The sequence below is a fragment of the Arachis hypogaea genome, chromosome 14 (assembly GCF_003086295.3).
Source record: "Arachis hypogaea cultivar Tifrunner chromosome 14, arahy.Tifrunner.gnm2.J5K5, whole genome shotgun sequence".
NCBI lineage: Eukaryota > Viridiplantae > Streptophyta > Magnoliopsida > Fabales > Fabaceae > Arachis > Arachis hypogaea.
This window is the reverse complement of record NC_092049.1, coordinates 45,812,655-45,829,156: the sequence shown is the minus strand read 5'-3', so window position 1 is coordinate 45,829,156 and position 16,502 is coordinate 45,812,655. Positions and strand designations below refer to the sequence as shown.

The window sequence follows — 16,502 nt, the reverse complement described above, 5'->3', positions numbered from 1 at the left end:
CGAAAAATACTAACAAATTTTCAAAAAAACCAATTTTCAAAAATCACTAACTCCTTTTCAAAATAATTTTCGAAAATTATACCTCCCCCATCCTATTCTATTTATTCATTCATATCCTAACATCTCATCTCACATCTCTTCCATTCGTACAGTTGCATTTCTTCTTTTACATCACATTCTTTGTCTCCCCCTTCTCTTCCACTCACAAAGGGATCCCTATACTGTGGTATAAAGGATCTCTATTATTATTATCATTTTTCTGGCCATTCTTCCTTGTCATATGAGCAGGAGCAAGGATAAGAACATTCTTGTGGAAGCAGATCCAGAACCTGAAAGGACTCTGAAGAGAAAATTAAGAGAAGCTAAAATACAACAATCCAGAGATAACCTTTCAGAAATTTTCGAACAGGCAGAGGAGATGGCAGCCGAAAATAATAATAATGCAAGGAGGATGCTTGGTGACTTTACTGCACCTAATTCCAATTTACATGGAAGAAGCATCTCCATTCCTGCCATTGGAGCAAACAACTTTGAGCTGAAACCTCAATTAGTTTCTCTGATGCAGCAGAACTGCAAGTTTCATGGACTTCCATCTGAAGATCCTTTTCAGTTCTTAAATGAATTCTTGCAGATATGTGATACTGTTAAGACTAATGGAATAGATCCTGAAGTCTACAGGCTCATGCTTTTCCCTTTTGCTGTAAGAGACAGAGCTAGATTATGGTTGGATTCTCAACCTAAAGACAGCCTGAACTCTTGGGATAAGCTGGTCACGGCTTTCTTAAGCCAAGTACTTTCCTCCTCAAAAGCTGAGCAAGCTTAGAGCTGATGTTCAAACCTTCATACAGAAAGAAGGTGAATCCCTCTATGAAGCTTGGGAAAGATACAAACAGTTGACCAAAAAGTGTCCTTCTGACATGCTTTCAGAATGGACCATCCTGGATATATTCTATGATGGTTTATCTGAGCTATCAAAGATGTCACTGGACACTTCTGCAGGTGGATCCATTCACCTAAAGAAAACGCCTGCAGAAGCTCAAGAACTCATTGACATGGTTGCTAATAACCAGTTCATGTACACTTCTGAAAGGAATCCTGTGAGTAATGGGACGCCTATGAAGAAGGGAGTTCTTGAGGTTGATACTCTGAATGCCATATTGGCTCAGAATAAAATATTGACTCAGCAAGTCAATATGATTTCTCAGAGTCTGCATGGAATGCAAGCAGCATCCAACAGTACTCAAGAGGCATCTTCCGAAGAAGAAGCCTATGATCCTGAGAACCCTGCAATAGCAGAGGTAAATTACTTAGGTGAACCTTATGGAAACACCTATAACTCAACATGGAGAAATCATCCAAATTTCTCATGGAAGGATCAAAAGCCCCAACAAGGCTTTAATAATGGTGGAAGAAACAGGTTTAGCAATAGCAAACCTTTTCCATCATCAACTCAGCAACAGACAGAGAACTCTGAACAAAATGCTTCTAATTTAGCAAATCTAGTCTCTGATCTATCTAAGGCCACTGTAAGTTTCATGAATGAAACAAGGTCTTCCATTAGAAATCTGGAAGCACAAGTGGGCCAGCTGAGTAAAAGGATCACTGAAATCCCTCCTAGTACTCTCCCAAGCAATACAGAAGAGAACCCAAAAGGAGAGTGCAAGGCCATTGACATAAGTGCCATGGCCGAACCTGAGAGGAGAGGAGAGGACGTGAATCCCAAGGAGGAAGACCTCCTGGGACGTCCAGTGATCAACAAGGAGCTTCCCTCTGGGAAATCAACGGACTCTGAGGCTCATCTAGAGACTATAGAGATCCCATTGAACCTCCTTATGCCCTTCATGAACTCTGATGAGTATTCCTCTTCTGAAGAGAATGAGGATGTCACTAAAGAGCAAACTGCCAAGTTTCTTGGTGCAATCATGAAGCTGAATGCCAAATTGTTTGGCATTGATGCTTGGGAAGTTGAACCTCCCTTGTTCATCAATAAACTAAGTGATCTGGATCAACTGACATTGCCTCAGAAGAGACAGGATCCTGGAAAGTTCATAATACCTTGTACCATAGGCACCATGATCTTTAAGGCTCTGTGTGACCTTAGTTCAGGAATAAACCTCATGCCCCTCTCTGTAATAGAGAAACTGGGAATCTATGGGGTGCAAGCTGCTAAAATCTCATTAGAGATGGCAGACGGCTCAAGAAAACAGGCTTATGGACAAGTAGAGGACGTGTTAGTAAAGGTTGAAGGCCTTTGCATCCCTGCTGATTTCATAGTCATGGATACTGGAAAGGAAGAGGATGAATCCATCATCCTAGGAAGACCTTTCCTGGCCACAGCAAGAGCTGTGATTGATGTTGACAGAGGTGAAATATTCCTTCAATGGAATGAGAACTCCATTGTGTTTAAAACTCAAGGATCTCCCTCTGCAACCATGGAGAGGAAGCAGAAAAAGCTTCTCTCCAAGCAGAGTCAACTAGAGCCCCCACAGTCAAACTCTAAGTTTGGTGTTGGGAGGCCACAACCAAACTCTAAGTTTGGTGATGAACTCCCATATCCAAACTCTAAGTTTGGTGTTGGAGAGTCTCAACAAAGCTCTGCACATCTGTGAGGCTCCATGAGAGCCCACTGTCAAGCTATTGACATTAAAGAAGCGCTTGTTGGGAGGCAACCCAATGTTTATCTAATTCTTATTTTTATTGTTTTTCATGTTTTCTTAGGTTCATGATCATGTGGAGTCACAAAATAAACAAAAAATTCAAAAACGGAATCAAAAACAGCAGAAGAAAAATCACACCCTGGAGGAGCATCTGTCTAGCGTTCAAACGCCAGAACAGAGCATAGTTCTGGCGCTGAACGCCCAGAATGGGAGCATCCTGGCGCTGAACGCCCAGAACAAGCATGGTTCTGGCGTTCAACGCCAGAAATGGCAGCAAATGGGCGTTGAACGCCCAGAGTTGTGTGCAAGGACATTTTGCATGCCTAAATTGGTGTAGGGATGTAAATGCCTTGACACCTCAAGATCTGTGGACCTCACAGGATCACCTCAGGATCTGTGGACCCCACAGGATCTCCACCTACCTCCACTCACTCTCTTCTCTCTTCTCAATCATCCTCTATTCCCAATAAACACTCTTCCCTATTAACTCTTTACCACTCACATCCAAACACCCACTTTCCTTCAAAATTCAACATCTCTTTCCCACCCAATCCCACCCATATGGCCGAATACACATCTCCCTCCATCTCCTCCATATCTTCTTCTTATTCTTCTATTCTTTCTTCTTTTGCTCGAGGGCGAGCAACATTCTAAGTTTGGTGTGGTAAAAAGCATAGCTTTTTTGTTTTTTCCATAACCATTGATGGCACCTAAGGCCAGAGAAGCCTCTAGAAAGAGGAAAGGGAAGACAAAAGCTTCCATCAAGGGTCTATAGCTCAGTGGTAGAACATTTGACTGCAAATCAAGAGATCCCTGAGATACCTCAGGGGATACATTTTCTTCCACACAATTATTGGAAGCAACTAAGGGTGGAACATCAAGAGCACTCCATCATCCTTCATGAAATCAGAGAAGATCTAAAAGCAATGAAGGAGGAGCATCAAAGACAAGGAAGAGACATAGAAGAGCTCAAGGACATCACTAAGGTGGACTCATTCCTTGTTCTTACTTTCTCTGTTTTTCATTTTCTATGTTATGTGCTTATCTATGTTTGTGTCTTCATTACATGATCATTAGTAGTAGTAACTATGTCTTAAAGTTATAAATGTCCTATGAATCCATCACCTCTCTTAAAAAAATGTTTTAAATCAAAAGAAGAAGAAGTACATGAGTTTTGAATTTATCCTTGAACTTAGTTTAATTATATTGATGTGGTGACAATGCTTCTTGTTTTCTGAATGTATGCTTGAACAGTGCATATGTCTTTTGAAGTTGTTGTTTAAGAATGTTAAATATGTTGGCTCTTGAAAGAATGATGACTAGGAGACATGTTATTTGATAATCTGAAAAATCATAAAAATGATTCTTGAAGCAAGAAAAAGCAGCAAAGAACAAAGCTTGCAGAAAAAAAAATAGAAAAAAAAATAGGCGAAAAAAAAATATAGAAAGAAAAAGAAAAAGCAAGCAGAAAAAGCCAAAAGCTCTTAAAACCAAGAGGCAAGAGCAAAAAGCCAATAACCCTTAAAACCAAAAGACAAGGGCAAATAAAAAGGATCCCAAGGCTTTGAGCATCAGTGGATAGGAGGGCCTAAAGGAATAAAATCCTGGTCTAAGCGGCTAAACCAAGTTGTCCCTAACCATGTGCTTGTGGCGTGTAGGTGTCAAGTGAAAACTTGAGACTGAGCGATTAAAGTCAAGATCCAAAGCAAAAAAAAAAAGAGAGTGTGCTTAAGAACCCTGGACACCTCTAATTAGGGACTTTAGCAAAGCTGAGTCACAATCTGAAAAGGTTCACCCAATTATGTGTCTGTGGCATTTATGTATCCGATGGTAAAACTGGAAAACAAAGTGCTTAGGGCTACGGCCAAGACTCATAAAGAAGCTGTGTTCAAGAATCATCATACTGAACTAAGAAAGTCAATAACACTATTCGAAATCTGAAGTTCCTATAGATGCCAATCATTCTGAACCTCAATGGATAAAGTGAGATGCCAAAACTATTCAAGAGGCAAAAAGCTATAAGTCCCGCTCATATGATTGAAGCTCTGTTTCATTGATAGTTTGGAATTTATAGTATATTCTATTCTTTTTATCCTATTTTGATTTTCAGTTGCTTGGGGACAAGCAACAATTTAAGTTTGGTGTTGTGATGAGCGGATAATTTATACGCTTTTTGACATTGTTTTTAGTATGTTTTTAGTAGGATCTAGTTACTTTTAGGGATGTTTTTAACAGATTTTGTGTTAAATTCACATTTCTGGACTTTACTATGAGTTTGTGTGTTTTTCTGTGATTTCAGGTATTTTCTGGCTGAAATTGAGGGACTTGAGCAGAAATCAGATTCAGAGGTTGAAAAAGGACTGCTGATGCTGTTGGATTCTGACCTCCCTGCACTCAAAGTGGATTTTCTGGAGCTACAGAACTCGAAATGGTGCGCTTCCAATTGCGTTGGAAAGTAGACATCCAGGGCTTTCCAGCAATATATAATAGTCTATACTTTGGCCAAGAATTTACGACGTAAACTGGCGTTCAACGCCAGCCTTCTGCCCAAATCTGGAGTCCAGCGCCAGAAAAGGATCCAAAACCAGAGTTGAACGCCCAAACTGGCACAAAAACTGGCGTTCAACTCCACAAATGGCCTCTGCACGTGCAACACTTAAGCTCAGCCCAAACACACACCAAGTGGGCCCCGGAAGTGGATTTATGCATCAATTACTTACTCATGTAAACCCTAGTGACTAGTTTATTATAAATAGGACCTCTTACTATTGTATTAGGCATCTTTGGATTACCTTATGATCCTTTGATCACGTTTTAGGGGGCTGGCCATCTCGGCCATGCCTGGACCTTCACTTATGTATTTTTAACGGTAGAGTTTCTACACTCCATAGATTAAGGTGTGGAGCTCTGCTGTCCCTCAAAGATTAATGCAAAGTACTACTGTTTTCTATTCAATTCTTCTTATTTCGCTTCTAAGATATCCATTCGCACCCAAGAACATGATGAAGGTGATGATTATGTGTGACGCTCATCATCCTTCTCCCTTATGAACGCGTGCCTGACAAACACTTCTGTTCTACATGAATTAAGCTAGAATGAGTATCTCTTAGATCTCCTAACCAGAATCTTCGTGGCGTAAGCTAGAATGATGGCGGCATTCAAGAGAATCTGGAAGGTCTAAACCTTGTCTGTGGTATTCTGAGTAGGATTCAATGATTGAATGACTGTGACGAGCTCCGAACTCGCGATTGCAGGGCGTTAGTGACAAACGCAAAAGGATAGTAAATCCTATTCCAGCATGATCGAGAACCGACAGATGAATAGCCGTGCCGTGACAGGGTGCGTGAGCATATTATTCACTGAGAGGATAAGATGAAGCCATTGACAAGGGTGATGCCTCCAGACGATTAGCCGTGCCATGACAGGGCATTGGATCATTTTCCCGTGAGATGACCGAAAGTAGCCGTTGACAGTGGTGATGTATCACATAAAGCCAGCCATGGAAAGGAGTAAGACCGATTGGATGAAGATAGCAGGAAAGCAGAGGTTCAGAGGAACGAAAAGCATCTCCATTCGCTTATCTGAAATTCCTACCAATGATTTACATAAGTATCTCTATCCCTGTTTTATTATTTATTATTCGAAAACTCCATGATTATTTTATATCCGCCTGACTGAGATTTACAAGGTGACCATAGCTTGCTTCATACCAACAATCTCCGTGGGATTCGACCCTTACTCACGTAAGGTATTACTTGGACGACCCAGTGCACTTGCTGGTTAGTTGTATCGAAGTTGTGACAATTATGAATTAAGATCAGAGCACCAAGTTCTGGAGCCATTACCAGGATTTGTTCGAGCCTGGAGATCACAATTTCGTGCATCACGCATCATCTATGGATTTAGCTAAGTTCTATCGTAGTACAAGAAAAACAAAAGAATTCACTTTACAAATGATATTGATCCTGGCATATGATTAAGTATGGTGTACTGTAAACAAATAGACATATACCTTAACAAAAACATCCCCTCTGCCATTTTTTCTCACATCAGGATCGTGATGAGACCACATGACCCTTATCACTTTTCCATGTAGTAAAGAATGATTCTTCAACTCAATTGCATGACTTGCTATTCATGAAAATCAAAGACAACGAATTAAATTAATAGTAATTAGACTACATTAATTAACAAGATAACATTCTTAATATGCTATGATTTTATTTTTTCAATCCTTTTTAGTTAGTGGAAACTTAGAATTTTTACCCTACATATGAAAATCAAGAATAGTAGTAACACAACATAGTTAAAAGAAATTACTAGCAAAAATAATTGAACATTGTAAAACCTATCTTGTATGTTCCAAGCTGATACGGTTTAATCAAACTCAATCACATGTATGAATATCCTTTACAATTTACAATTTCCAGTTTATTAAAAATCGATACACAAGCCCAGCTTGATGGAAGCCTGAAACTTATATCAACATATCCCCAAACTAATAAGATAAAAAGTAATTAAATAAAATCATCGACAATACGAGAAAATCTCATATCACAAGTTATTTGTCCTTCTCCTACAGTATAAACTTCGTTCACATCTCAATCATATAACCCTAATTTTCAAAACAAAACTGACTCAGATTTTTCTCAAGATGCTGCGCTTCAATAATAATACCCAAAAAAATGACACACAAAGATTTCTACAACTCGAGTTCACCATTTAGCTCAACGCAGAAAAAGCAGAAAGAATAGCAATCTAATGCAGTAGCCAGCAGGGGAAAGAATGTTAACGCTACCAGCTAAAGATCCTCCACTCTTTGGAAAATCAAGTTCTTCCTCAACGAAAAAATGAAAAGGAAAAAAAAAGAAAACAGAAAAGGAAGAAGACCGACAAATACAAGATCCATTCAGCTCATGCTAGTTGAGTCAGACTGCACGACAAAAATTGAATACGATATAGAAAACCCTAATTAAATATGAAATTGTGATATAGAACTCTAATTAAATTTAACACAGGCTAGTGATTAGGAAGTGTGGATTAGGAACCCTAATTGCCTAAATCAGGAAAAAAACTAAAAGCCTACCTATTGTGATGAGGGAAAGCCAATTGAGCAGGGATGGATGGAGAAGAGGTGGCACGAGTTGCAAAGGAGACGCGGAGCACAAGAAACCAGCAGCGAGCAAAGAAGCAAAAGAGCACAGCGAGGCAGTGGTACGACGTAGGAGAGCTGCAGCATTGTTGCGAAGTAGCAAAGCACGAAGGCGGTGCATCGTAATAGAGCCGCGGTGGTGGTGTGGTGTAGCAGAGCCGTGTGAGGATGTAGTGCAAGGAGAAAAGGAAGGTATGGACGAGGTTGAGGAAGAGAGTAAAGATCTCTCTCTTAGCTTTCTGCGAAAGGAGAAGGAGGGCACGGGCGTTAAAAGGGAAAAAAATTCCTAGTAGTGCGCATATATTAGGAAACGCTTATAAAGCGTACCCAAAACCTAACGATTAGACCATCTTTGAAAAGCGTCTTTTTTGGTGAGAAAAGTGTACCCATAAATATTAAGATAAGACTACGCTTTATAAGTAATCTTTATAATATCTAAGGAGACACTTTTCAAGTGATGCCATAACTGTATTTTCTATTTTCTATAAAATAGTAACACAGAGAAAAGTGTAACCTATTCTATACGTTTTTCAAATGTAGCGTAAGAAAAGTGTGGTTGAATGGGTGTTTGTTGTAGTGGAAGGAGGAGAAGGAAAAGGAGGAGACGAAGGAGGAGATGGAGATGGTGGTGGTAGTGATGACGACGATAACGAAAGAAAAGATGAAGAAGAAAAGAGAAGGAGAAGCAGCAGCAACAGTAACAAGGGTGTAAGGAGAAGGAGGGAGAGGAGGAGAAAGAGAATGACGAGAGGGAGGAGGAGGAGGAGAAACGTGCGTACACGTAATGTGAAAAACGGTTATAACAACTTATTAAATTTGGTTAAATATTTTGCTTAGTTGTAGAACTTTATTCTTTTAATATTTTTATATCAATGAGTACTTTTGGAGTTGTTTTGTAGCAGTAGTGTTTTCTTAAATTTTGAAAAGCGTAAAACTTCTAAAATAAAAATATTCACGTATAGACTAAAATAGTATAGACAATACACTCACATATATACTAAAATAGTACATACAATACGAAAAGTGTTTATTGCAAATTAAAAAGAGGAACTCGCGCCTAGATTTCTCTCATGTTTGCAATATGCCTGGAAGCATGCACCCATCTATAATGACTATTATTTCCGGAGTTATTTGAAATACTGGTTTGGGTCTGATCGTGAGGTCCAAACTTTTTATAGGGCAGCGTCTGACGTGTTTTTGCGCTTAAGTGCTGTCGTCTGATTTTCTCGTAGAAGGTAGCTAAAGAGTGGTACCTGCAAGACACTCTGATGCTTAAGTTATCAAGGGTTTTAAGCAGGTTTTTAGTAGATTAGAAAGTGTGTATACCTAAAGAGTGTCAGTGTATTTATAGTAGAGCTAATAACCACCTTTGTTGAAGTAGTTCCACCTTTATCGATGGATAACTGTTCCATTTATCTTGAGAGTTTGTTAAGATCTATCTTTCAGATAAGATAGAAATAGTTTGAGAGATTTGAGAAGGCAGTTACTTGCTTAACCAAGTAGAGCTAGACTCCCTTCGTTGTATCCGACCTCCTTTAAAGAGGTTGGATATATGGTGGAGATCCCCCTTTAAGTCAGACTTTTTATCTTTATTGGGCCTGATTTTTATACATTGGGTCAGGACATAAACAACTATCATTGCTTGAAAACTTTATTAAAATGTAATTTTTCCTAAATAAATACGTGCAACTCCAAAGTCCTAATCCTAACACCCAAAGGCATAGCCATTTTGTCATGGACAAACATTATTAATATTAATTTTTAGATTGTTAAATACAAACATTATTAGCATAGCTATCTACTAGAGTCTGTTCTCATTTTCCCATCAAGTTCTCTTCTTACGTTCTTTTTCAAGTTATACGTATATATCCTTCATCCACCAGATATATATTGCTACAAAAGCACTCTATTTCTGGAAGGAGCAGAATATGAAAGCAAATTCCTCTTCCTCGTCATTGTTACTGTACTATTGCTCTCACTATTAGGTTTCTTCCACGGCGGAATCTTACACGGTAAGAAGTTAAACCACGCCGGGTTCCCACAACTTCTCCGCGACAAGAAAAACGCAAAACACTCCTGCGCCGATCTCTGATTGGGAAGCCCCAAAATACAGTTCTTCCTCACATCAGCAACACCCTTCTTAATCATATTCCTGCACAGTGGTCCCACCTTGGTGAAGTAGTTATAGGACAGTGACAAATTCGCCAAGTTACCAAGCGCGCACACCACTTCCGGAATCTGTCCGTACAACAGGTTCCCGGCTAGGTTTAGCTGCTCCACGCTCTCCAAGCAGCCCAAGGAGGATGGCAACGGCCCTGTGAGGAGGTTGTTTCCGGCGTCCAAGAGGGTGGCCTTTTTCAAGAACCCGATCTCATAGGGCAGGCAACCGGTCAGGAGGTTGTTAAGGAAGAGAACCTCAGTCAGCGTGGCCGAGGCTTTTCTGATGCTTCGCGGAATGGGGCCGGTGAATTTGTTGTTTGCGAGAGTGAGGTAGAGAGCCTTTGTGTCCCCTAAGTTGTTGGGAAGAGTCAGGGCGAAATTGTTGTTGTTCAGAAAAAGTACGTCCAAAGCTTCGGTAAATATGCTGGGTGGCACTGTACCGGAAAACAAATTGTACCTTATACAAATAACAAGATACAAATATAAGTTCTAGGTCTAGTTTATACTAAAATTAGTTACTAAACACTAGTTATTAATATAAAATATATATTAAAAATAAATTAAATAATATATATTAAATATATGTTTACTAATTTTAATATTTATATAATATTTTTTATATTTTTATTTTTGTAATTATTCATAAAGCTTAAAACTCCACATGAGTAAGCAAAGTGTACATACAAGTTGAAGGTATTTGATTATTATTATCCAGAAATTTAATGGTGAAACAAAATTGAACTTGCTTAAAATTTTTTTAAAAATGAAACATGATATTTAAAAGCTATTGATAATAAAATAATACACTTAAAATATTAAGAACTAAATTAAAATTTAGATCAAATATTGTGGAACAAAATAATATTTTACTCCAAAAAATAAGAAAAGAAAGAAGACAATAAAGACTAAAGAAGGTGAAAAAACAATAAAAGAACATACTTTTATCATGTCTAATAATTAAGAAAATGAAACTCCTTTTACAACTAATAATCATCTAACAAAATGCCAAAGAAAAAAAAGATAAAGGTAAAAAAATTATACGTACATTTTAACAATCATTTATCAAATTAGTAACGATGTATATATGTAGAAATATATATATGATATTTAATTTATTTTTTAATATATATTTTATATTTTAATATATATTTTATATAAGCAATTGATTTTTTCCCCTTAATTTTGATATGCAGATTGCACATAGCATAATTAAAAAGTAAAATAGTTGAATAATAATTGAAAAAAAAAGGTTGTTAATTTTCAATATTTTATTTTGACTAACAATGGTGGCTGGTTAGTGATTTTATTACCTAAACAATACATGTTTGATTAGTATTCAATGTAGAACATACGGTTAACATATTGTCTGAATAAAAAGAAAAAAAGAAATTTAGAAATTAATACTTTTGGCCGACGTTTAATTAATTTTGTTATTTTTTTCTCTTGTGTTTTTTTTTATCTTTGTGGTTCATCTTGAGTTGTTAACGGGAAAATAAATATTTACGTTATTTTTATCATGGAATTATTGACTGAGAAAAATAAAACAGAAAAAAAGAAAATTGTGCATGGTACCTTATGTCGAGAAAGGACAATGTGGGCATGTTGAGAACGGAAACGGGGAACACGCCGGAGAGGAGGTTGTTACTCAAGTCCAGTTCGTACAGGAACTTTAGTTTCGCTATGTTCGGAGAAATGGTGCCAGAGAAGTTGTTGGAGTTGGCGTGAAATATTGCCAAGTCCGGGAGCTGGTCTATGAAGCCGTCGAGGGACGGAGCGGAGAGCTGGAAGCCGTTGAAATCTATGGATGCGACGGTTACCGCGGTTTTGTTGTCGGGTGGGTTGTCGCAGTAGAAGCCAGTGTAGTTGCATATGTTTGGACCACTCCATGTTGAGGTTATACCCAACGGGTCAGAAGTTATTGTGGTCTTGAATGCTTGAATTATTGGGAATATAAGAGCTAGTCTCTCGTCTAAGAACCCTAAAATGTCTGGGATCGTCAAATCTAGTGATAGTGATGAACTTTCAAGGGTTTTGCAATTCACAAAGATAACACAACAAGAAGGAATTAGTAGTAAAAAGGTGATGAACAATGTTGTTGAAATTCCTGAACTATTTTCCATGATTTCAATATCTCAACAACCCTAAGGGAGTGGGTATATAGCATTGTTTGAAGAACCAAACCGAAACGGTCAATTTAATCGAATTAATTAGGAATCAATCACTAAGTCAGTTTTGTTCAAATAAAAAATTAATTGACAATGAATTAATCAAAAAAATAAAAAAACAATTAAAAGCTGAGTTAACCGATTGAATCAGTATAATTTTTTAAACAATTATTAATCAATTTAAAATAATAAAATACAATAATATTTTTTTAAAAATATATATATTATATAAATATATTATTTTATTATATACGATTCGATTGAATTTTAATTAAATTTTTAAATTTTTAATTCTATCAGTTTAATGACCAATTTGGTTTTTCGAATGAAGAATGCTTAGGGGCCAGAAACTTTGGTGATTTGTAGCTATCAAATAGCCATCAATAATGGTTTTAATGGTGTAAGATTGGTGTGAGATTTCATCAAATAGCTCACTTTTCTTTGCTGGTTACATGCTGGTCAGAATTTAACAAAGTTGCTGGCCCTAGACTTTTCCTTTCCAAATATTGTTATACAGTATATATGGGCCTTGCATTGTTTAATGATTTATAATGGATGATGGTTTTGTTTCTTCATTTGTATCATGAGAAGATTTAATTACATGTGGTTCTTCTTTCTTTTCCCCTTGATAACGGTGGTGGGATGATTATTGTTATATAAGAAGGGGTTTGAAATGATTGTTGTCAACAATGGGCACTAATGAGTAGAAGTCCAGCACATACACCAAGAACTTTTGATTTTGGAGATTTGATAAGCTAGCATTATAAGCGCACCGACTACAAATGGGAACATATATTTATGGGTTTTGAACTTTTTAAACCACATAACTTGGAAGAGGAGCATGAGAACACGCATTATGGGGTTTGAACTTTGTATAAAGTATAAACCACTTGAGAAAAAAGACATCATTTCAAAGGATGTGTATTTGGTTTTCTACATGTTGCTGCAAGAGTCAAAGAAATGTGAAATTGAAGTGTTATACTGTTTGAAGTTTGAACATCCACATCAAATGCAAAAGAAATATAAATGCTAAATGGATTTCTCTTTCACTTGATACCTCATTTTTAACTGATCTATTCATATCTCCAAATATTTTGAAGAGATTAGGGATCAGCAACTTTTGTAATTTATAGTTATCAAGTAGTCATTAATAATATTTTTAATAATGTGAAATTTTATCTAACGGTGTGAAATTATTTACTTTTCTTTTACTGATTACATGCTAACCAAAATTTAATAAAATTCTTGTCCCTAGACTTTTCCTTTGATTAAAATAGAAATAGATAACATTAATCAACTAATACTTTTTCTAAACTTCTTATGAGTTGTGACGCATAGTGATTACAACTCGATTAATTAATTTCAAAGCTTAACCAGTCATAAATCATCATTTTAAGATTTTTATTGAATTTTGGTCTGAAGATGGGACTTCTAAGTGGAATATTTGAGATCTGAGATTAACTGATGAAGTACAAATGTACAACATGGGCAACTGTTTGTAGGGGTGTTCAAATCTAAACCGATCCAAATTAAACTGTTCATCCAATCTAATTCAAATCGAAAACCGATTAAAACCGCATTAATTCGGATTTGATTGGATCTTATTTTTTATAAACCACTGGCACAACTAGAAAATGCATTAATACAGACAGATTTAGTCTTTATTACAGACGGATTTTTGGTTACCAACGAAATTACCGAGGGATTTTGTCCATCTGTAAAAGCCCCGTCAAAAATTATTTACCGACGGATTTTTTTTTTCGTCGGAAAATTACAGACGGATTTTATCAGTTACCGACGGATGTTCTCTCTGTAAATTCTCCATCCATTTCCCGAAGACGACAAACTTTCCGACGAATTTTTCGTCTGTAATTACAGAAGGATTTTCAGACGGATTTTCAGACAGATTTTTCGTCTGTAATTACAGAAGGATTTTCAGACGAATTTTTCGTCTGTAATTACAGACATATTTTCCGACAGATTTTCTGTCTGTAATTTGAACTTTGGAAAATCATCTCACACTGATTACAGACAGAAAATTCGTCTGTAAATCCGTTAGGAAGGTAAAATAGAATTTTTTTTTATTTTTCCAATTATAAAATAAACTTGTTTTCATACAAAATAAATATAAATTTAATACAAATTTTTATCTAATTTATATTCAAATATTAATATTTCAAAAAATAAACAAAATTCATCGTATTATCAAACTAAAAGAAAAGTACCATAAACAAGCAAGTCAATATAATTCAAAATATAAACAAAGTGTATTGATACATCAACTATAATAATAAGTAACAAACATACATCAATAAAGTCTATTTTAAGTAAATTAAAAGTTGTTAATAGGTATCCAAAGGGCTCTAAATGATTTTTCTCATACTAGTAAATTAAAAGACCTATATTGCAAGCAGCTCCTATTCAATTTCCTAACTTATTTGAACAATTTTCGCTGCTCTAATAATTAATAGATGAAGTTGGTGAAGGAGGTCCTGTGTTAATTCCACTTATCCCATCTACAAAATTCACTTCACTTGCTCTTTCTGCTGCTGCTTCTTCTTCTTCTTCATCACTGCTTTTCTCACAAGAAAACTTTGCCTTTTTGTTCCTCAATAAAAATGCCCAGAGTGAGAACATAGACCCTATCATTAATAAATTCAGATAAGTGATCAACAAAATAAAAATTGATATCTTTAAATTAATAATATGCAAAATAACAAACCATATCAAGATTAGCTGGCTGAGCAAATAGCAATTAGCATGAAGAAATGAAGCTCAACCAAGAGATGCACTATCATATACCAAGGGAAAATACAACTACACCCTAATACAATGGAGGCTACATCATGCTACATTAAAATGTACTCATTCTGAGATCACATTCATGTGGTGTAGACTAAAGTAAACAAAAAGCTAAAATCGTCATCTAATCTTTTCAGTTTTCATAGCTTCAATATAGAATTTTTGAAAACAAAGTACAGAAATAAATCAAATGGATGAAAAATGTAAAACACAATCATATGTGAATTGATTTTGGTATCATTTAGGGTGGCAGATCAACATAATTTCACTATTTCATCTATAGAATTTTTTATTTTCACTTTTTTCAGTTCTATGTTAAAAATTGTTCAGCAGCCAAAAATTGGAGAAGGATACAAAACATCTTCGTTGAAGCTAGAATCCGGCACAGCAAAATACAAACCTTGTCAGCGAAGGAAACTTGAGTTCAATTTGATCTGGCAAAATTCCATGTTAAAGTGAACTGCATTTATTGAACTAATCACAAACTTTTGGGTAAATTTTCATCTTAACTTAAAGAGTAAATAATCTGACATCAGACTAATAAAGACTCTACTCAATTAACTGGTCGAGAAAATTAGTGCAGTGATGGTATCAGAAAGATAATTGTGATCCCAGGACAACTCTATTGTTCATCAAGATATGACACTTGGTGAAGAACAGAGTCATACTAGTGGCTGGTGTTCTCTCACAGCTTCTTTTCCTTGGTGTTTGATTAGCCTGAACATAAGACGGAAAATATCATAATTTAATCTTTAATTTTGTGAAATCAATTTAAAAAGAAAAATAAACTATTGGCAACATGGTCAACCAAATGCATGAAAAAAATTACTAATTGCAAGTAAGTTCTCACCCCCACAGTGTTGCCATCACTTCCATCACTAGAACCCCCAGTATCCACACTGTTCATATCATCAAAAATGTAGTTATCCACAAGCACCTAATAGAATAACTAACTCATGGACTAGTCTTCTAAATAGAGGGATAAAATTTGAGTTTAATCCCACTAAAGAGTATCTGATTTCCCCTCCATGACCCCACAACGTAAGAATTCAAAAAATAAAAATTAAAAAAGAATCTGCAGAAATTTATATAGAAAGAAAATAGACTAACAAGCCTCTGTGACAGCTTGTTTTCAGTTCTAAGCTCTGTACTATCAGTATGGCCATTCCCAATTGACATTGCAAGCCCCTCAAACCCTTTCAGATAGTTTCTCTCACAAGGTCTGACTTAAGAAAGGAATGCTATGCAACTTTACTAATAACTTACACTTTGAACTTTGAAGACAGCATTCTCATACATACCATCTATGTTTTAGACTTGTTATTATCTCTAATATCATGAGTTCTGTTTCATCCAGAAATTTGTGACCTTGTTTCCATATTCAGCTTGGTTTCAGCTCAGTTAAAGAAGGACACTGTGTCAGTTACATTTAAAACGAATGCAACTGAGCTGATTCTAGGAGGTCAGACGATAGCAAAGCATGGATCTTGGACTCTGCTAAAAGGTGGCATAGTGGCCAACCACTCAAGCCCTGCTGAGATTCTTTTTTAGGTGAAGTGAATTACT

The 16,502-nt window shown here is 36.3% G+C and overlaps 1 protein-coding gene, 1 long non-coding RNA gene and 1 other non-coding gene across 3 annotated transcripts; all 3 read right to left on the bottom strand.

Annotated features, from left to right (window-relative positions):
- Positions 1–815: 815 nt before the first annotated feature.
- On the bottom strand, positions 816–923 carry LOC112745117 (small nucleolar RNA R71). Its single transcript, XR_003173061.1, has one exon. It is a non-coding gene; the product is annotated as a small nucleolar RNA R71 (small nucleolar RNA).
- An 8,613-nt stretch (positions 924–9,536) lies between these two features.
- On the bottom strand, positions 9,537–12,735 carry LOC112742027 (uncharacterized protein At4g06744-like). Its single transcript, XM_025791242.3, has 2 exons — positions 11,542–12,735; positions 9,537–10,426 (listed from the first exon to the last, which is right to left on the bottom strand). The coding sequence occupies exons 1-2, from the start codon at positions 12,087–12,089 to the stop codon at positions 9,703–9,705; spliced, it is 1,272 nt and encodes a 423-aa protein (XP_025647027.1). The 5' UTR covers positions 12,090–12,735; the 3' UTR covers positions 9,537–9,702.
- Positions 12,736–15,490: 2,755 nt separating this feature from the next.
- LOC112742029 (uncharacterized) lies at positions 15,491–16,180 on the bottom strand. Its single transcript, XR_011871797.1, has 3 exons — positions 16,051–16,180; positions 15,787–15,835; positions 15,491–15,653 (listed from the first exon to the last, which is right to left on the bottom strand). It is a non-coding gene; the product is annotated as an uncharacterized lncRNA (long non-coding RNA).
- Between the last annotated feature and the right edge of the window lie 322 nt (positions 16,181–16,502).